Genomic DNA, 22,639 nt, shown 5'->3' on the forward strand with positions numbered 1-22,639 from the left:
CCCATTCTGAATCCCTGGAATTTAAAGGATTGCTAAAAAATAAGCTGGATAAACTGCATCCTTCAATGTAACCAAACCCTAATTCTTTTCTGTGGCCTCATTGACTCCATTTCAAAAGATTGTTAAGAAAGCTCTGCCCTGAGGTGAAGGCCAGACCTGTGAACTTACCCACATGAGTCACTCCCAACTAGGAACTTCTACATAGCAGAACAGGCCCCTCCTCTTCAGCCTAGAGCACTGGGCTATCATGCCAAGCTACACTATAGGCCGCTCAAGGTCCTACCATCAGACATGTCAGAGGCCGGTGGGCAGGCTGTACTGGAACACAGCCTCATATCTTATGTAATTCTTTTCTAAGGATGCCAAGGATTTTAAGCATAAAAATAAATTCACTTCAACAACCAAACTTGCCCTGTATTACAAATCTTTTCTAAGAAAGGGCTTCTCCCCAAAGTGACGGGATGCTAGGGTGCTGACAGATCACCATTCAGTTCCTCACTCCATACATCTAAAAGCACAAAGGGCTATCTATGACAAGAAGCCCTAACTCACCCCAGGGCTATTTTGTGGAGATCCTTTGAAATGCAAGAAAAAGGAAAGGATACCTAGAATGAAGACAGTGTCAATGACTGAGCACTAAACCATGAATGAGGAACATCTACTCATTTTTCACACCTGAGGGGCAAGGGAGGGCAGATCATCACAAGGTCTTGGTGAGGTGTTAGGAGGCCCAAAGGAGGCAGCTTCCTATTCTTCTCTTCCTTCCCTACTCATAAGTTCCAAAACAGAAGGATCAGAGTGCTCTGTCTTCACTCTGAAGGGGAGCTCCTGGAGAAACTAGAAACACATACCTGAGACAAAAAGGAAGATTGACAGAGGGAGCAAGGCTGGCCGCCTGAGACAAAAAGGAAGACTGACAGAGGGAGCAAGGCTGGCCGCCCGGGTGTCCTTGGCAAATGCCACAAACAAAGTCCTTCCAAGCCCCCAGGCCTCCAGGAGCAGCATGGAGTCCGAGGTGAGCTGACTTGCCCCGTCCCTGTGGGCCCCTGTGGACAGCAGCCTTCATGGACTGTTTTGAGCGCGCTGCTTGGCAAAGTGTCCTGACTGATGAGGAATGGCAGAGGGACCCCGAGAACGGGAGTCCTCCTGGGTGTTTTACACCGACACATCCTCATCAGTTTCACATTCAGTGTGCTATCTCAATCAGGATTCAGCTTTGCAGTTAGCTTGTTTTTTTTTACTTGTATGAAATAACATGATAAGAATATAATGTAGGTTACATTAAAAATTCTAGCAATACCTATTTTGGCTTAACTATTGAGTCAGCTTCTCAGGAGCCAACCCTGGCCCAAACACTGGATGGGCGATGTTCCGGTACTTCAGACCACTCAGAGCACAGTGCTTATATCAATCCTGGGATACATTTCTGCCCCAAGACATTTAGCTCTTTGTTTTATACAAGTATGTCCATTCTTGTTAGACATGGTATCTGAATAACCAGTCAGGAGACTCCTAAGAACCTCTAAGTTTGGGCTGCCAGAAAAGAGCCCTCTCTAGGGAAGAAAAGGTCTCAACTCTAAAAGGCTGATAGATGCAGCGAGCTGGAAGATGGCCAGAACGGGAGCTAGAAGTCTAAAGCTTTTAGAGGCTGCTACCTCTAAGGAAGGAACAGCACAGAAGGGAAGAGGAGAGGTGGAGAATCATTCTGGGTTCTCATCATCTTAGTGGGAGGTAGTCTGGGACAGAGCCCCACTACTCTGAATTTCAAGCACAAGGGGAATAGCCCCCCTCAGGCTTCTAGAAAGGCTCAGGAATAAAAAAGGATGCAATTGGTCTTAGCCCTGTTTCAGGGAGCTTGGAAAGGGTTTTTTGAGGGTAAAACACCCCCATCCTTATTCAGAGGTTGGGGTATCCATCCTTCTAACCCTGAGCTCCCACTCCAACTTTCCCCCTCGGATTATCTGGGTTTGAGGAAACACACAAAGACCTCAGAAACTCAGGAAAAAAGGGAAACAACAAGATACAGAAGCAGAGAGACAAGATGTAGAATTATGGCCGAAAACTCAGAGGTCTCCAACCGCGCATTCAGCATCGACTGAAATCCAACACGTCCAGAACCGAATCCAAATCCGTGATCTTTCTCCCAAACTCTTCCCTGCCATGCCTGTGGAGGACAGAGCCCTCCTCCCACTCCTTCAGCTCCCAACCTAGGTGGCATCCTGGGCCCCCAGAGCCAAGGCAGCACCAAGGCCTGTCATTTCACCCCCTCCCTTCTGTTCTCTAGCACCGGCCCCCTCCAGCTGCAGGTCACCTCACACCTGGACCACTGCAGCAGCCTCACATATCTCCCCACTCAGGCACCACAGTGATCTTCCTAGAGGCAGCTAGTGGGCTCCATAGCACACAGAGTGCTGGGCCCAGAGTCAGAAGACCCAGGTTCAAATCCAGCCTCAGACACCAACTAATTAGAAGACCCTGGGCAAGTAAGTCACTGAACTTAGCCTCAGTCTCCTCCCTCCTCTGTAGAATAGAGATAATAACAGCCCTGACTTCCCAGGGCTGTTGCAAAAATTAAATGTGAAAATTAGTAAAAACATTTAGACCAGAGCCTGACACACAGTAAATGCTGAATAAATGCATGTTTTTCTCCCTTCCTTCCTTTCTTCCTAAAGACAGGTCTGACTATGTTACCCTCCCCATTCCATAAACTCGGGTGGTTCTCTGTGACCTCTTTGGCATTCCAAGCCCCTAGAACCTGCCCAGCCACTGCATCTTCTCAGTCTTCTCACACCCCACCACATACATTCTACAACCCAGTGACACCAAGACCTTCTATCTTGCCACCCTAAGAATTCACTCTGGCTGGCTGCGCCCCCCCCCCCAAGTCTGGAACGCTCCCCTCCCCCACCATCTCCCTGCTTTCTGGCTTCCTTCAAGCACCAGCTAAAATCTCCCCTTCTCCGAGCTGCCTTTCTCCATTCTCCTCAATGCTAGTACCGTGTTTTCCCAATAATAAGACACTGTCTTATTATTTTTTTTGGACAGAAAAACACCAGTGGGCTTATTTTCAGGGGAGGGCTCATTTTAATGAACATTGACAGCAATTTTAATAAACAGGTAAATGTGAACAAAAAAATGTACCTTTATTCAATAAGCAAATCACTGGGGAAGAACAGGATGACGCGCTCACTGCTGCAGCTCTGATTGGATCAGGTCGGAGCGCGGCGTGTGTTTCACTGGGGGGGGGGGGCGGTGCATACGGAGGGTACCGTAATGTAGCGTGTAGCGCAGGGGATCACCTTCACTACAGTAGCAATCTCAATAGGGCTTATTTTCGGGGGAGGGCTTATTTTAGAGGAATCTTACACAGTAAGGGGAGGGCTTATTTTCGGGATAGGTCTTATTATCGGGGAAACACGGTAGCTATGTTCTGATAAGACTTCCCATTTCTCCTGCATAGAGAATATCTATACATAGTTTGTAGAGACTGTCTTCCCCTACTGCATGGGGAGCCCCTACGAAGCTAGGACTTCCTTTGTGTCCCCAGCACTCAGAATACGTGCCTGGTACATAGAAGGCCCTTACCATGCTAACTGACAACAACAAAGTTCTTCTGGTTAACCCCTAACTCACTGTTTTGTCCCATCTCACTCAGCCCCAAACACCCTTCTCCTCCTCACTTCCTTCTCGCTGCCCTCCCATAACACTGATGGGGGTGCAGGGTAGCACAATATTAGCTCTTCTCTTCAAAGTTACACTTGGGAGCATGTTTGCCAGAAGACACAGACATTCTGGCTCTAGAACATCTCTCCATCTTTGGGATCAGGAACATAACAAGGAAAAAAGGGTTTTGTTTGGGTTTTTTTAAAAGCACTGAAAATCAGGGAGAAAAACATTTCCTGACACAGGTATCCACAATGATCCTTTAGATTTTTTACCATTCTCTTTCAGTTCCTGTGATTATGCAGGAGAGAAAGAGACAAAATGACTGGCAAATACTCCCTACTGGTACACAACAAGTCTAAAATACACTTCCTTTGGAAATGAAGATCATCTCCAACTAAGGAGGGCTACCAATAATGTGATGGAAGTTACAGTCATAATATTAAATACACGTGTGGCATATTTTATGACTCCTTCAATATTTTGTATGAAAATGGAATTTTCTCAAACTCTTTTTAGAGAGACTCTATTTAAAAAAACTTTATGGTAAATCTTTGTGGAAAAGTGAAGACTCATTTTATAACACAAATTAAACATTCCCAATGTGTCCATCTCATAAATTCAGACTTTTTTATATGATGAGTTTTGTTATTCAAACCAGACTTGTATGTGGTCTGTATTCACATTGTGTATTATGAACTTTTAAAAAGCCCAAGTTAAATTTCAAACTCCACAAAGTAGTACTTAAGTAATAATAACATCATTACTTACTGTTTGAATTTTCTTCTAGTACCATTTCTTCACTGATGTTCAATGCTTTCATTCTGGTACAAAGGTTATATGTTTTCCATACTCCTCCTGGCAGCAGGTTTTCAGGAATATTTTCGATGCAACGAGATTCCTTCCTCAAGTGATTATGTTGTTCCAAAAATGTATTTCCCTCACATGTCTCAAACTTTATACTTTTAGATTGGTGTTTTCCATTTCCAGCTTTCTTCCTCAGAGTTAAGTTTCTGGAATAAAAACAAGTACCAGGAGTGGCCTTCCCCAAAATATTTTTGTAGACGTCTTTCCATGGAATAAATTTCCACTGCTGTGGTCCCTCTTTCCCTGTGCACATCAAAAGCATGTTTTCATTTGGGAAAACCTTATCTACTTGTGGATAAAAGTGCCTTTCCTGCAACACATCCTCAATTCTAGTAGCCTGGACACTATCCGCTGCCACACAAGCTGCCCCTTTGAAGAAGACAGCATGCCCCGCTGCCACCAGCAGGTCTGCTAGACTCTGCTTCCCACATGCGACTTCAACTTCCAGTCTCGTACCAGGGATATACTCCTGAAACTGAAAGAACAGGCCTGGCTTGCTCAGTAAGTCATGAAAAAAAGCTTTTGCTGCATCCTCCCAGTGGGTCCCATCAGCAGGCAGCACTCCAGACAAGGTGCAGTGGTAAGTCAGCCGCGGCAAACTCAGAAGCTCCTCAGGAATGACTTTGAGGTTAGCACACAAAGAATGGGGAACACAGGCAGAAAACCCATAGTCTATAAACAGAAGCAGCACAGACTGAGTGGAGACTTGAGAAATTTCCACCCTGTTCCACGGGTCTTCCCATCCATATCTGAACAAACAACTGGACCCTGGAATGACCAGCTCTGGGGGCAGGGTGGGTAGATGATTGGGCAGAGCCAAAAGCCGCCTGCATAGAGATGTCATGGTGTCAAAGAAATCCTCCAGCTGCACAGAGAAATCAGAAGGGTCAGAAATGGCTGTGGCAAAGCCTCCATACCAATGGCCTCTCTGAAGAGGAGCCCACCTGATAGGGTTCACTCTGAAGGACATCACAGGGCTCTGAGACTTCAAACTAAGAATTTCTGAATGATTCTGATTGCTCTCCTCATTCTGACTAACTCTCAAGTTCAGATATTCCAACAGCAACAGCCCATCCACCAATATCTCTACTTCCCAGGCAGCCTTGAGATAGCGGAGGAAAAGGATCTTTGTTTCCAAGTGTGCAAACAAGCGTGCTGTGGCCTTAAACGACATCTTCCTGACATTTTCGATCCAAATCCATTTGCAACACACAGCTTGTTGGGGAATGCTTCTGATCTCCTGGCTGAGCCTCTTGGTCCCCATCAAGGACACCACTTCGTGGCAGCCACAATCCAGCAAATAAACAAGCATCTTCTCTTCTCCCAAACACTTCTCCACCTTGGCACGGCACCACGATGCTGTGATTCTGGATTCTGTCAAGCACTCTACACCTTCTTCTATATCTTCCACAGGCAGGAAAGGATTTTCCTTGGCTTCTTTAACTATCAAGGAAAGCAAGCTGGATAACACTTGTGCATTTTTACTTAGTTTCACAGAGAAGTTTCCACCTTTTGAAATGTGAAGTATCTCAGCCTTCTCAAGCTGTCCAGGCTCTAACTCAGGACTTGGTATTTTAGCTGGTTGGTGGCAGGATGCTCTAGGGTGCTTATTTTCATCTAACCTTTTCTTCTCTTTACTATCAATACCCAGACTCACTTTTTTAGAGAGAGTTTCAGGTGTTTTTGATACTTTCTCTCTCTTCTTTGAACATGCTATCCATTTCATCATTTCATTAACAACACACTTCTCATCACAAAAAATATTGACTTCCCATTTTTGTTCATGCTTCTTCAAAAACTCACAAGAAATTAATTTGTTATTCACTTTTTCAGCAAAGTAAGCTACCATTTTGCTGTCCCATAATTCATCGGACTCATTACATCTTACTCCACTAAGAAAAGAATGAAGGCCAAGCTGAGGAACAGTCAAAAATTTCCTATCAAGTTCATGGATTTGGGACAAATTTACAGTTTCTGTGTTACCATAGTCAACAAATTCCACTTCAAAAGAATTCCTTGATACAATGTTCTTTATCACTGCTCTATATAAGGTATTATCAGCAGCATACTTTGCAACCACAAGATCTCCCACTGAAAGTGCAACTAGTTCACTCTCCCTGTCGAGATCTCCCATCCTTTTGTTTAGTTCTTTTTCAAGTTTAAAGATTAAGTCTTCATTCTCAGCAAGTTGAATGTGGAAGCTTGAGGGACTCCATATATTGGATATGTAGCCCTTAACCCTGGCGTTCAGGTGGACAGGAGGAGGAGGAAGGTCTGAGATGTGGGGTCTTGCCACGCTCTCTGCTCTTAATGGAGTTATACACGGTCCAGTTGTACAAGTTTCTGATGCAGCACATACTGGTTTTCCTTCACTAATCAAGTCAAGTTGGGAAGCTGATTCAGGGTTAGTTTTTCCATCTGTATTTTTCAGTCCCCCCTTCAAAGGCTGGTTCACCTTGCTTTCTAAAACAGGCTCAATTTGAAAAGAGGCTGTTGGTTTTAAAAGTTTAACATGTCTACCTTTGGAATTCACAGTGCGATCTACTTTGTTTTCAAGATACTTGGGATAACTAGTTTTAGTTATGAAAGGACAGTGGTATACTTTGTCTTTCGATGATGCGCTATTCAACATTTTACTTTTACATTTCTTGTGAAACTTTTCCACACATTTTCCTTGGTCATTTTTCTTCCCATAAACTTGAAGCAAAGTTTTAACTTTCTGATTTATCTGCTGATTTCCATCATACAGCTCCACGCCAAGCTGGGCATCTGAATCCCTAGACACTACCACTGCTTTCAGGTATTTTCCTAAAAAGTTTTCTTCAAACCAGATGTTGATTTCGTCTGGAATGTCAACATCCTTAAGGTCTGAGAGATAGCACTTTATTGCCTGCATAGGTGTAAAAAGCAACTCTGGAGAGTGATCTAAAATAGGCATTAATTTATTTCCTTCTACTATTTGTTTATTTCCAAAGTCCACAAAGTATACCAGTAAGTAGGATGGCAAATCCACGGGAGATACTATTGCTCTGTAAAAGAAACCATCTGCAAAGTACCTAGATAAACATAATCTTGTTTTGCCATCAAATTTTGGATAATTAGGGAGGTTATTAATTTCTGCAATTTTTGCTGTTACTATCTCCAGACTCTGATTATTTCTCCTCAGTTGACAATAAAACTTTTTCGGACTTTGGACGTGGGATAGATACACTTCTTCTTCACTTCCAATTTTTAAGTTAAAAGAAGAATAGCAGAAGCTGTAAAGGCTGACTGATGCTGGCAAGGACTTTAAGAAGGCAATGTGCCGTGCACAGCCACAACTGACCAGAAAGTCTCGGGCACTGATGAATGGCGTTTGCAAGTCAACTATGTTGCACAGACAATTTGGGTGTATTAAAACCAAAGCATAGATGACACAAGTCAACAGTCCGTCATATGAAGAAATAAAGTGTTGAAAGTCTATGCAAGACTTTCTTGTCCAACTGAATGATTCAGAATTAATGGGTTCAATTAGATTGTTAAGACTACATCTAAATGCTTGGCCCTCTAAAATAAGAAAGTCTGGGTTAATAGCACAAAGATCACTAATTAAGATTCTTTCCTGATTACCATAGTCAACAAATATGACATCCACTTCTCTGGGGGACACTTGGGTCAGAACCGCTGCTCGGTACCACCTGCCATCTTTCGCATACCTGGCAACACAGGCTACCTGTCCTGCCTGATAAGGGTCCCTGTGGGTCCCATAATACTTCTGCATTTGCTCCATGAGTAGCATCAGAGCTGGTAACTTATTCTGCAGTTGGCAAGAAAAGTCCCCGGGGCAAGAGAAATATGAACACTTCACATCAATGATGGTTCCAGGCTTGAACACATATTCTTTGTACGGATGGAGAGGCTGACTTGCCCCAGACACATGTCCTAGATTTCTGGGGAAAGGGCTTTCTGACCCCGCGAAGGCAGCAACTGAGAATTCTGACTTGCTCACAGGCCTATGGCCAGATATGGCTAAAAGAGGCTGCTTGGCTTGTGCAACTACAAGGTTGTGCTCAGGCTTTAAGTTTGCTCTGAGCTTTGGAAGACATTCAGGCTTTACTTCCCAATATTCTGCATAACCGGCTTGTACCATAAGATCCACAACATTAATTTCCCCAGAGGCCTCAATGCATTGCACGTTAACGATGTATTTGTCATTTTTCTTGGCTACAACTTGAAGCAGGAGTGCTTTGTCAAACACTGTCTTTTTAAAAAAATCTGTCGCCTTCTTCACCCATATGTCTTCTGTGGGACACGCATGAGCCAGAGAACAGCACAGAGCCAATGCAGGCAATTCACAAAATTCTCGCAGCAATATTTTTACATCATAAAATGGTACAGATTCAGTATTTCCAAAATCCAAAAAATAAACATTGATCTTATAACCATTAACTTCAGTGATGACTGCTCTATAAAAATGCATGTCTTTGTTATACCGAGCACAACAAAATAATCCAGGCTCTGGTTTTCTGAGAAGCATTTCTTCCTTCTCACAAGAATCATACAATTCTCCTATCTTCTTCATTAAGTCTTGGAATCTGTTTTGATGGTCATTAGTGCGTACCCAGAAATTTGAAGGGTTCAGTACGTACTCCACAAAAGCCACATAGGCAGAATTTACTTTCATCTCTACTGTCTGCCAGCGGACAGCCACCTTTGATAATACAGACTTTAATGGTGATGAATCGCCTGTAAAACTCTCCTCCTCAGGACCATTTCTGAGAGAGGCCTTGCTGTCTCCAAAAGGCTGAGTGGCCACTCCCTCTGACATCAGGCTATGTGGTGAAGCGCATCTGTTTGCCTGCAGCAAGTTCTTAGGACTCATCACAAATTCTTGACTATGGAAGGTCACATAATACAAATGCTCCTCAGGATCGAACTGATCAATATGTGCTAACACCATCTGCCCTAACAAAGCTCGTTTAAACAACTTAAGTTGAAAATTCCTGACGTCTTTGTCTGGATTGCTGAAATGTGACAGAGAACACGGGAATGAAAGCAGCGGCCCTAAGCTGAACTCCTGCTTCAGTTTCTTCACGTACTGGGAAGGCACAGCTTCGCTGTTGCCCAAGTCCATGAACCAGATTTTCACTTGGTCATGAGGCAGGAGCTGCTGGAGAAGCCCTCTGTACCACCGTCTGTCTCTCCTCTTGGCAACACAAAGCAGGCCAAAATTGTCACTTGGAGGATTCCTCTCTCTGCTGATTGCTTCGTAGTGCAAAGACATTGTTGTTGTTAAGTTTTCCAGCTCTGGCAACCATTTCATCAAGTGACAATAGAATCTATTGGGACTGACTGCAGAAGCAATTTTCACACTCTCCATACAGTTAACCGACAAAGATGGCTGCAGGTTATCTAGGACATGCTGATAATTAGGTGAAATCTCATTATTGCTACATGAAGAGCTGGGCCTTTTAAACTGCTGCTGCAGCAGATCCGGCATTTGGGAACTAGAGGGATTAGGGGGAAATTCTTTTAACATTTCTATAATAAGATGAAACGAATCTCCATCAATAAGTCTTCCTAACTGTAGTTCCAGCAGATCAGAGATGATTCTTGGCACCTCCAGAAGAATCATCCGATGAGGCAGAATGGCCTGCACACGGCCCTTCACTTGGAGTCCTACCAGCGACATGAAGTAATTCAAAGCCTTGGGAGACCATTTCTCCCCAAGAGGGAGTATGTTGGCAAAAACACCAACCGCTATCCTTGGAGGGAGCTCAAAGAAGTTGTCACCTGCAGAAACCACATGAGCAGCACTGACTCTTAGCTCTTTTCCACAATCTATGAGAAAAACCCTATAGAAGTGGTTTTTATTCTCCACCACCTGTCCTCTGTGCCATTCTCCAGAAACTCTTTCTTCTACCAAACAAAACTCACCTAAGCCAACATTATTGTATGCTTTGGGAATGTGCTGGATTTCACTTTGCAATATGCGGTAATCAAGTTCACATTTGACATCATATTTGCCCTGAAACTTCACCAAAATTTCCTTGGCAAGACATTCTATGTGAGAGATCTTCAGAGCCAGGTCTAAAGATGGTGGGAAGGGATGCTTAGAATTCATTGTCTGTAAAGCAAAAATTAAAGAAGGAATTAGTTTCTGAAGAAGCCAACTTATGAGAGAGGATTCTGGGAAGATGTTGGAATAAGGTAGGAAATTACTTGGCTCTCCAGAATTCCCCCACAAAAAATATAAAATAATGCCTCAGCGTGAACTCTGAGCAGCAGAAACAGTTATGACAATGGGAGAACATTAGAAAAGACCTGCCCTCTGAGGATGCTGTTTTGGCCAGACTAAAGCACAGATACCTCCATAGAGACACTGCTGAATCAATAAACAACAAGGCCTGGGGGCAGGTATGTTGGGAGGCAGCCTCATCTGGGACAGAGTGGGGGTCAAACAACCAATCATCTTGCTACAAAACAACAAAATGTAGCAGCAAGCACCCCAAGCGTCCTCAGGGTTTGCCGCCACCACAGGTTCTTGGATCTGCTTTGATAAAGGAAAGCAACTCAAAATGGGTTAACAAGCTTACTTTAATCAGTCAGACATATATCATTGTAATGGGAATGCAAATTTGGAAGATCTTCCCTGCCCCTAGGCTAAAGTGCACCAGAAGCCTGGGGAGGGAGGCTTGTTTTTCAGTAGATACTTCTTGATTGGCCAGTGAGTCAATAAGGTTGTTACATTCTCTGAGCCAGGAGAAGGCTATATAAGCCCTGATGTGTAGCTTTGTTTTGGGGCTCACTTTGAGAAGTGTTCTGTGATTTGATATGGATTCTGGGAAGCCGTTTTCCTGAGCCCCCCGGCTTTGAAAAACCCAGAATGTGGAAACCCAGATGTTGACTGGGTATGGATGTAATGGTTGGACAGTTTGGAAATCTGTCTACTTGATGTTTCTGTCTTGATAATTATGCCTGTATACTTTGAGGTTCAGGGTGCTGACCTTTTCTCCTGAACAAGGTAAACAATATATGTCTGACTGATTAAAGTAAGCTTGTTAATCCATTTTGAGTTGCTTTCCTTTAACAAAGCAGATCCAAGAACCTGTGTGAGCAGGCACCCTGGGGACACTGGGGTGCTTGCCGCTACAATCATTTACCTTGTTCAGGGGAAAAAGGTCAGCACCCCGAACTTCAAAGCATACAGTCAGAATTATCAAGACAGAAACAGATAAAGTAGACAGATTTCCAAACTGTCCAACCATTACATCCAGACCCGGTAAACATCTGGGTTTTTCAAAGCTGGGGGGGCTCTGGACAATGGCTTTTCAGAACACAGATCAAATCACAGAACACTTCTCAAAGTGAGTCCCAAAACAAAGCTACACATCAGGGCTTATGTAGCCTTCTCCTGGCTCAGAGAATGTAACAACCTCATTGACTCACTGGCCAATCAAGAAGTATCTACTGAAAAACAAGCCTCCCACCCCAGGCTCCAGGTGCACCTTAGCCTAGGGGAAGGGAAGATCTTTAAAATTTACATTCACATTACATTCGGGCCCCAAGATCTTTCATGCCCATAGCATAGAGAATTTACTTTTGAATTAGCATTAAACATCTCTTAGGTCACATTTTCAAAGTACAGAACTAAAGTTACCAAAGTGGCCACTGGGCCTTAAACAAACACAAAGTACATTGCATTATAACCTCAATTCAAAACAAGAGTTCAAATAAAGTTCTCTGGGGGGGGGAGGGGTATCCTTCCCCTCACACAGATCCAGCCCCTGCCTCCAAGCACAGAGAGGGGGCTGGGCAACAAAACCAACAAAGTGGGGTCCCTGGGGATCCAAGGCACTTCATCCCACCCTCCATAGTCACAAGTCCATCCTCCCCCTGGGTCCCAAACTGTGGGATGCAGCCAGGAAACACACTCAGTGCCCCTGCTTTGCTGCTCAGTTCTTATCTTTTCCTGTGGCTGAATTCTGAACTCCTGGGCTCCTTCTCCTCCGGCAGGCAGCAGCTGCTCCTGGCTTCTGCCCAGGTCCCGATGCAGGCAGCTCACCATTCCCACTCTCAGTTCAGCGAAGTCTGCATGCAGGCCATTCTTCTCTCCTGCTCCACGGCTCCACAGAATCACAGCTACCACAACTGGGAAACAAACAATTATCCCAGTCCCCATACTTTCCTTTTACTCTGCAGATACTGTTCGTGACGCCATTTTGTAGCGGCAAGCACCCCAAGCGTCCTCAGGGTTTGCCGCCACCACAGGTTCTTGGATCTGCTTTGATAAAGGAAAGCAACTCAAAATGGGTTAACAAGCTTACTTTAATCAATCAGACATATATCGTTTACCTTGTTCAGGGGAAAAAGGTCAGCACCCCAAACTTCAAAGCATACAGGCAGAATTATCAAGACAGAAACAGATAAAGTAGACAGATTTCCAAACTGTCCAACCATTACATCCATACCCAGTAAACATCTGGGTTTTTCAAAGCCGGGGGGCTCTGGACAACAGCTTTTCAGAATACAGATCAAATCACAGAACACTTCTCAAAGTGAGTCCCAAAACAAAGCTACACATCAGGGCTTATATAGCCTTCTCCTGGCTCAGAGAATGTAACAACCTTATTGACTCACTGGCCAATCAAGAAGTATCTACTGAAAAATAAGCCTCCCACCCCAGGCTCCAGGTGCACCTTAGCCTAGGGGCAGGGAAGATCTTTAAAATTTACATTCGCATTACACAAGACCATCTTGCACAGCCCCCTACTGCTGTGGCTGAGTGCGGTCACAAAGGGTGGGGACCCTGCTGGCTGTGGGCACTCACAGGACAGCAAAGGCACTGGTTTTGGTCCAGGACAGAGCAGTGCACTGAAGCTTGCAGCTGTGGAAAAGACCACAGAGAGCAAAAGTGTTTGCTGTGAGAATGGTGCTGGGAGAGCAGAGAGAAAATTATGAAAAGAAAGTCAACCAATTGGAAAAAGAGATCCAAAAACTCATGGAAGAAAATAACTTCTTTAAAATTAGAATTGGGCAAAGGGAAGCTAATAACTTCATATGACACCAACAAATAATAAAAGAAAATTTAAAAAATGAAAATGTGCAAAAGAATATGAAATATCTTATTAGAAAAATAACTAGCCTGAAGAACAGAACTAGGAGAGACAAAAAACTTACTAACTGTTGGACTATCTGAAACTTTTGTTAAAAAAAAAAGTCTAGGCACTAAATATACTTAAAGAGATTATTAAGGAAAATTGCCCTGAAGTTTTAGAATGAGAGGGTAAAATAGAAATCGAGAAAATCCACCCATCACCACTGAAACTCACAAGACCATCACGACTAAGATTCAAAGCTCCCAGATCAAGGAGAAAATACTATAAGCAACTAGAAAAAAATGTAAATACTATGGACCTACAGTCAGGGCAACATAAGATTGAACAACTTCTACATTAAAAGACCAAAGGGCATAGAATATTATGTTATGAAGAACAAAGGATCTGAGCTTGCCACCAAGAATGACTTACCTGGCAAAGCTGTATGCAATCCTGAATGGAAAAAAATATTTAATGAACTAAGGACTTTCAAATATTTGTGAAGAAAGGACCAAAACTGAATGGAAAATTTGACCTACTAGATTCAGGGCAACATAAGTAAACACTAAAGGATTTAATAAGGTCAAAATGTTTACTTAACATGGAAAATAGTATTTAAGTGTGTTATTATTTGGGTGGCTTAAAAGAACATCCATAGACAGAAGGCTTAGGGGTAAATCAAATATGATGGTGAAGTGCCCACCAGAAATTATACACTGGAGTCCCCTTAAACCTGCTAGAGGGGACCCCTACTGGATTCTCTGGAAACCACCTAATAGGCTCCAATAGTAAATGTTTCACTTGTGTTTCTAAAACATGCCACAGATTCCCACGGATTCAGGTCTGTTTCGCTTCAGTAGAAATAATACTAAGGCTTTGTTTCAATAAGAATTATACTGAGAATGTTTTGCTTGAATAGAAATAATACTGGGAATGCTTTGCCTTAAATGGGAATAATACTGAGAAAGCTTTGCTTCAATGGAAACAATGCTAACCCCTTAGAAACATATTCTGTTGCTAGCAATCACACCGTCTATAAAATTATGTCTAACAGAAAGCTCGCTGCTATCTTTTGGTCTAAGAGGCAGTCCCAGCCGGTTAATAAACACTCCTATCAAATTATAATTGGCCTAGCTGTCCTGTTATATCTCGGTGTCCATTACAATGGGATGATCCTAAACAATGTAACTCGGTCGGCAGATGTAAAATGGAGCAATGATCTCATACAAATGAGGCATGAATGGAAGAGCTATGATAGTCAAGAAAGGATGGAGGGCTGGTAGTGCTAGAACCTTATTCTAATCAGCACTAGACTAAAGACAGAAAAATATGCCTCTAGAAGCGTATAAGTCTTCCTAACTCCTCAACTGAAAGGTGAGGGGATAAGGTAAGGGAGGGAATCAGACACTCAAGGAGGCTCAGGGAAGGAGGAGAAGGATAAACAGCAGCAAAAAGAGGATAGAGGGAAATACGCAGCTAGTAGTTATAACTCTGAATGGGAATGGGGTAGATTCATCTGTAAAACGGAAACAGAGCAGAACAGATTAAAAATCAGAATCCTCCCACAATATGTAGATCGAGAGAAGAATGTTTTTAAAATGACCTTTATACACAGAGTAAAAATAAAGGGGCAGATTAGAATTTAGTATGCTTCAGCCGATGTGAAAAAAAAAAAAAAGAAAGAAAAACAGGGCTAGCAATCAAGATCTCAGACTAAGTTAATTAAATACAGACAGGGAAACTACAAGATGATAAAAGGTGGCACAGAGAATGAAGTCATCAATACTAAGCCTATATGTAACAAATGCTATAGCAGACAAATGTTTTAAATGAAAAGCTAAATGAATTACAGGTGGAAATAGATAAGAAGACTGTAAAAGTGAGGAACTTCAACTTTCCCCTCTCAGAAGTGGATAAATCTAACCAAAAAACAAGAAAGAAGCCAAGGAGATGAATAGGATCTTAGGTGAACTAGATATGATAGATACCTGGAGAGAACTGAATGGAAATAGAAAAGAATACTCGTTTTTCTTCCAAAAGTACTTTCATAGTACTTTTACAAACACTGACCATACATTAGGGCACAAAAACTTAAAAGTTAAGTGAAGAAAAGCAGAAATATTAAATGCATCCTTTTCAGCTCATAATACAATAAAATTATATTTAATATGAGGGACCATGGAAACAGATTAATAATTGGAAACTGAATAAGCTAGTCTTAAAGAATGAGTGGGTTAAAAAAAAAAAAACAAGCCATGGAAATAAATAATTTTATTAAAGAGAATGATAATGAAACAACATACCAAAACCTATGGGATACAGCAAAAGCAGTAATCAGAAGAAAATGTATCTTTCTAGTCTTACATCAGCAGAATAGAGCAGACCAATTAATTGGGTATGCAATTAAAAAAAATTAATTCCCCAATTAAACACCAAATTGGAAATCCTAAAAACTAAAGTGAGATTAATAAAATTGAATATAAGAAAACCACTGAATAAAACTAGAAGTTGGCTTTATGAAAAAACACAATTAAAGATAAACCACTGCTTGATATGATCAAAAAAGAGAGAAGAAAATCAAATTACTAGTATCAAAAATGAAAAGGGTAAATGTGACTAATGAAGATGAAATCCAAACAACTATTAGGAGTTATTTTACCCAATTACATGCCAATAAATTAACGATTTAAGTGAAGTGGAAGAATATTTACAAATAAATAAACTGCCCAGATTAACAGAAAAAATAGAAAATCTAAATAAACCTATTTTTTGAAAAAAAAATTGAACAGGCCATAAACAAGTTTTCCAGGAACCAAGAGGAGATGGATTTACAAGTGAATTCTACCAAGTATTTAAAGATCAACTAATTCCAATATTAAATAATTTGGAATAATAGGCAAAGAAGGAATCCTATCAAACTCCTTTTATGAAACAAGTATGATGCTGAAACCTAAACCAGGAATAACAAAAACAAAGAAAATTATAGACCAAGTTCATTAATGAATATGGATACAAAAGTTTTAAATAAAATACAAGCCAGGAGACTACAACAATATATTATAAATGAAACTCCTTTAAATGATAAGTTATATATTTATCAAAAACCAACAAGCACTATCTGTTCTGGGTATGAGCTGGAAGCCTTCCCAGGAAGATCAGGACTACGAAGCAAGGATGCCCACTGTCACCACTTATTACTCAGTTTGGCACTAAAAAGCTTAACTTCAGCAAGAAGAGAAGTTGCAGATGACATGGTGGCATACTTAGAGAATCCTAGAGAATCAACTCAAGAACTACTCGAAATAATTAACTTCAGCAAAGTTGTAGGATACAAAATAAAGCAATATAAATCATCAGCATCTTTACATATTGCCACTGAAGTCCAGCAGTAAGAGACAGGAAGAAAAATCTAATTTAAAATAACTGTAGACAATATAAAATACTTGAGAGTCTACCTACCCTACCTACAAGACAAGTCTACCTACAAGACAAACCCAAGAACTATATGAACACAATTACAAAACACTGTTCACACAAATGAAGTCAGATCTGAACAACTGGAAATATATTAACTGCTCAAGCCAAGTCAATATAATAAAAATTACAATGTTACATACAAGACTTCTACACAAATTAAAAAGTTGAACATTGAAATTAAGTTTATATATTATTATTTTATGTTAAATATCTCCCATGGGGATGGGTACTCTTTTTTTCTTATTTTACAAATGAGGAAACTGAGGCAGACAGCAGCTAAGTGACTTGCCCAAAGTCACACAAGTATTAAGTGTCTAAGGCAGGGGCCAAATTCAGGTCTTCCCAACCCCAAGAAGATCTCTTGCTTTCTCACAAAAGCACAGTAGCAAAAACCAAGTACATGCCCATCAGCTAGGGAACAGCGATGCCAACTCTGGCACATGGATGTAATGGAGTGTTCTATAAGAAACAGCAAATAGCACCAAGGTAGAGACATAAAAGATTTACCTAACAATGAGTGAAATCAAAAGATCCAAAGAACAACACAACAAACTCCAGCAGGTCAAAGTGGAACACTGCCAAAGGCCCAACGGACAAGCCTGGCATGAAAGAAGGGACTGGAGCCACCACCCACAGACTTCCCTGTGGAGGGGCAGCTCCACAAGCACTTAAGGCTGCACATTTTCTCAGGCTGGGGATGGAGTCAGCATTTTTGCTCATTCTTTTCTATTTTCCCCTTTAAAAACTAGTCATTTATTATATGAGATAGCTTTCTGGGAGATGGAAAGAAGAAGAATGGGAGAAATTCTGGTGAGGTAAAAATAAAATTTATTCTTAAAAAGCAGAGCAGCCACTAATTTCTTAAACTTGCCTTAATGATAATTTTATCCTTCCAAGAATGGTGAAGGAATCAACAAAAATAAAATTCTGCTTCTGATCTGCTTCTCACCCACAGTGCAACACCAGCTGCTGGAAAACAGTGGGAACCTTAAGGGGCCACCCTAAAGTTTCTCAGATAGAAGAAATATCCCTGAATTTGGGAAAAGTACATTTCAAAGAGGTCAGAGAAAAGACAGTAGGATCTCCAAGAGTAAAATGATCTCAACTCAGCCCAGGAAGGATGGTTGACCCTTAGGAAAATGAAGTTCTAAAGTGGCAAAAAGAAACAAGTTCTAATGGAAGAAGAAAAATGAGATTTGTCTGAAAGAATCAACAGATCAGGGCTAACCACATCAAGCCCTGGATCACTACAGAGCTTCCTGGAAATGATTTATAACTAGGGAAACGGCTTAGCCAGAGTATCCACACCAGAAAGAGCCATGAGAATTAACTGTGCAGACTGCCACCCAAATGGCTAAATGGACAATCACTCTACAGAGCTTGTCCATCAGGAGGCACATTTGGGACAGATAGGACAGATGAACCTGTAGCTAAGAAGAGAGAAGAGCCGGAGGTTGGCCTTCAGGAAGTACAAAACTCTTTGAATGACCCCCAGGTTCCTGTGAAAAACTTAGTGCCCACATTCTAACTGTCCTCAGGTAAAGAAACACGTGCATGGACAGAGTCTTTAGAACAGTATGCAGTTAATGAGGAACTTACAGGAACAGAAAGGAAAGACGTCATCAAGATGCCAGACGGGGAAAGGAGAAGAAACGAAGGAGAAACAATAGATCTCCAATGGGTAGCAGTGCGACACCCCAAACCCACTGGGAAGGGGCATGAGACTGTAGGGCTGAGAGCCATTCTGCACCAAACAAGAGCCCAAAGGATGTAGTTGTCAACAGCTGCGAGGTGGCACAGTGGGCAGAGTGCCAACCCCCAGAAACGGGGAAGCTCGGAGAATGAGAATAATCCAAACAGAAGCCAGGAAATCCATGAGACAAGACATTTCAAAACAAAGTCAAAAGATTGAAACAATAGAAAATGTAAGTATTGCATAGGAAAAATAAATGACCACAATCATGAAACACTCTACAAAACTAAAGAAACCCTAAATAGAGTAAAAGGAATTCGTAATCACTGGGCTGTACCAGTATAATAAAAATGAAAATACTGCCTGAATCAAATTACTTATCAAGGTACTTTCATACCAAACTACCAAAAGACTACTTTTAGTACAAAGTCCCAGGAATGTAACAGTGAAATTCCAGAGTTCCCTGGTAAGGAAAATATACTGTAGATTAAAAAAAAATCATTCAAATAACTCAAGAGCCATAGTCAGAATCACACAAGATTTAGACTACTTTAGTTCAGAGCAAGAAAAATTATGATGAGAAGGGGCGGCTAGGTGGTGCAGTGAATAGAGCACCAGCCCCAGAGTCAGGAGGACCCGAGTTCAAATCCAGGCTCAGACACTTAACACTTACTAGCCATGTGATCTTGGGCAAGTCACTTAACCCCCACTGTCCTCCAAAAAGAAAAAAAAAGAAAGAAAATCTTTGAGAAAATAAATAATAAAAAGTCCTAACAAATTCCTTATATGATACAAGCATGGTTTTAACACCTACGTGATTCTTTAAAAATTAAAATGGTCAACTGGAAGTAATGACTTCACAAAACATCATGAGACAATAAAACACTTAGAAAATATATCAAGAGAGAGAACTTAAAGAATTACTGGACTACTTAAAATCCATGATAAAAAGAAAGAGCCTGGGCATATTTCAAGAAATTATAAAGGAAAACTATCTAGATATTCTCAAAACAAAGGACAAAGTAGAAATTAAAAGAATCCACCAATCAATCACCTCCTTAAAAAGATCCCAAAATGCAAAGTCCCAGGAATGTAACAGTGAAATTCCAGAGCTCCCTGGTAAGGAAAATATACTGTAGATTTTTAAAAAATCATTCAAATAACTCAAGCGCCATAGTCACAATCACACAAGATTTAGCAGCTACCACAATAAAGGACCACAGGTCTTAGTATGGATCCAAGACTACAAGAAGAATAATTTTCCCAGAAAAAATGAGCATGATCCTTCTGGGAAAAAAGTATATTTAGTGAAAGAGAGGACTTTCAAGCATTCCTGATGAGAAGACCAGAGCTGAATAGAAAATCTGACACAGGACTTAAAAGGAATACAAAAAGGTAAACATAAAAGAGAAATCATAAGGGACTTAAGGTTAAAGGTTTATATTCCTATATAGGAATATGATACATGTAACTCCTAAGAACTTTATCATTTTAGGCCAAGAAAAAGAAAGATACATGAACAGAGGGAACAGATATGAGACAATTATGTTGGGATATTCTCTTAAAAAATAGAAGGAGTGTGAAAGAGGGAGGTCCTGAGGGGAAAGGAGAAGAAGAATGGGGGGGGGGAGGGAGGGGGAAAATCTTACATAAAAAAGGAAAACAAGGAAGGGTTCTGACAATGGAGAATACAGGAGAAAAATACATTTGGGAACAATGTAACAGGTGGGCACAGAAATTCATCTTACCCAAAAGGGAAGTAGGGAGGAAAGGAAAAGGGTTAAAAGACATATTCAAGGAGATTCACTTTGCTCAAAGGTATCTTAGACCATGAAGCAGTATCAATATTGAATATACATGGACCAAATGGCATAGAATCTAAACTCTTGAGAAAAAAAAAAAAGCTAAATGAGTTACATGAGGAAAAAAATCCACTAAACTATACTTGTGGGGGACCTCAATTTACATCTTTCCGATCTAGATGAATCTAACCATAAAATAAAAAAGAAATAAGTTAAGAAGATAATTAGAATTTTAGAAAAGTTAGATAGGCTAGATCTCTGGGGAATATATAATGGGGATAAAAAGGAACATAACTTTTTTCTTCAGTTGCATATGGCACCTTCACAAAAACTAATCATGTATTAGGACATAAAAATCTCACAAATGCATAAAAGTAAACATATTAAATGTTCCCCTTTTAAGACCATAATATAAGAAAAATTACACTCAATAAAGGCCCTTGGAAGCACAGATTAAGAACTAATTGGAAACTAAATAAACTAATTCCAAAGAATGAGTGGATCAAAGAACAAATCACAGATAATCAAAAATGTAATTAAAGAGATTGACAACAATGAAATGACACACAAATTTATGGGATGTAGACAAAGCATTACTTAGGGGACAACTGATATCTCTAAATATTTCCATCAATAAATGAAAGAAGGAGCAGATCAATAAATGGGGCATGCAAATTTTTAAAAAGCAAGAAAAAAATTTAAATCTCCAATTAGACACCAAATTGGAAATCCAGAAATTCCAAGAAGAAATTAATTAAAATCAAAAGTGAAAAAATGGAAATAATAAAAATTAGGAGTTGGTTTTATTGTTATTAATTTTTATTAATTAACTATCAATTTTTATTAAATGATAAATTTTAATTATTTTATTTAAAATGTGTAAATTACTGGAGAACCTGATTTTTAAAAAGAAAAAACAAATAAGTCTCAAAAATGAAAAAAGTGAATGCACAAACAAATGAAAATAAAATTAAAGCAATTATTAGGAGTTATTTTGCCCAAATACATTCCAATGAAACTGACAGATCTAAATGAAACAAATATTCACAAAAACATAAACTATCCAGTTTAGCAAAGAAGGAAATAAAATTTGGAAAAATAAAGGAGGAATCCTACTAAATTCCTTCCATGACAGAAATGTTTTTGACACCTAAACCAGGGAGAGTGAAAATAGAGAAAAAAAACCACAAACCAATTTCCCTAACGAATATTGATGTGAAAATTTTAAATAAAACACCTGCAAAGAGATTACAACAATATATCACAAAGATCATGCACACTGACCTCATAGGATAAATACCAGGAATGCAAGGCTGGTTGAATAATAGGAAATGAGCCCTTCCTGTCTGCCTGCTGGGCTGCCTTTAGCAAGAGGTTTGTTTGTCTCTGTCACTTAATGGGTTCTGTAGCCCTAAAATTTATTTAGAATGATTTTTATAGATATTTGAGGTGATTATGGAGGGGGCATATGGAGTCTTTGTGCTTCTACACTGCCATCTTGGTTCCACCCCCCTTCCTTTGATATTCTTTACCTCTTATTTCTCTAGATGAATTTTGTTATCTTTTTCTAGCTCTTTGAAATGGTTCTTTGGTAGTTTGATTAGTATGGCATTGAATAAGTAAATTAATTTAGATGGAACTGTCGTTTTTATTATATTTGTTTGGCCTACCCATGAGCAATAGGTATTTTTCCATTTGTTTAGCCTAACTTTATTTGTGTGAAATGTTTTCTGATTGTGATCATAGAGTTTTTCTGTGTCTTGGCAGGTAGACTCCCAAGTATTTTATACTGTCTAGGTATTTTAAATACAATTTCTCTTTATTTTCTGGGTTTTGTTAGTCATATCTATATCTATATCTATAAATGCTGATGATTTATCTGAGTTTTTTTAATATCCTGCAACTTTGTTCAAGTTGCTAATTATTTCAAGTATTTTTAGTTGATTCTTTAGAATTTTCTAAGTATACCATCATATCATCTGCAAAGAGTGATAGTTTTGTTTCCTCATTGCATATTCTAATTCCTTCTCTTTTCATGATTTTCTTGCATCATTCTAATT

General features: G+C 40.4%; 1 protein-coding gene across 1 annotated transcript in view; it reads right to left on the reverse strand.

Annotated features, from left to right (window-relative positions):
* Nucleotides 1-13,265, reverse strand: part of TDRD15 (tudor domain containing 15) — a 36,697-nt gene extending 23,432 nt beyond the window's left edge. The window contains exons 1-2 of the mRNA XM_069103015.1: nucleotides 13,245-13,265; nucleotides 4,435-10,636 (exon numbers count right to left, since the gene is read on the reverse strand). Of these exons, the coding sequence (XP_068959116.1) occupies nucleotides 4,435-10,636; nucleotides 13,245-13,265 (6,223 nt within the window). The remainder of the gene's footprint in view (nucleotides 1-4,434; nucleotides 10,637-13,244) is intronic.
* Between the last annotated feature and the right edge of the window lie 9,374 nt (nucleotides 13,266-22,639).

The sequence above is a fragment of the Petaurus breviceps genome, unplaced genomic scaffold (assembly GCF_028583685.1).
Source record: "Petaurus breviceps papuanus isolate PSGF00001 unplaced genomic scaffold, PetGlider_PUasm1.0 559, whole genome shotgun sequence".
NCBI classification, from domain to species: domain Eukaryota; kingdom Metazoa; phylum Chordata; class Mammalia; order Diprotodontia; family Petauridae; genus Petaurus; species Petaurus breviceps.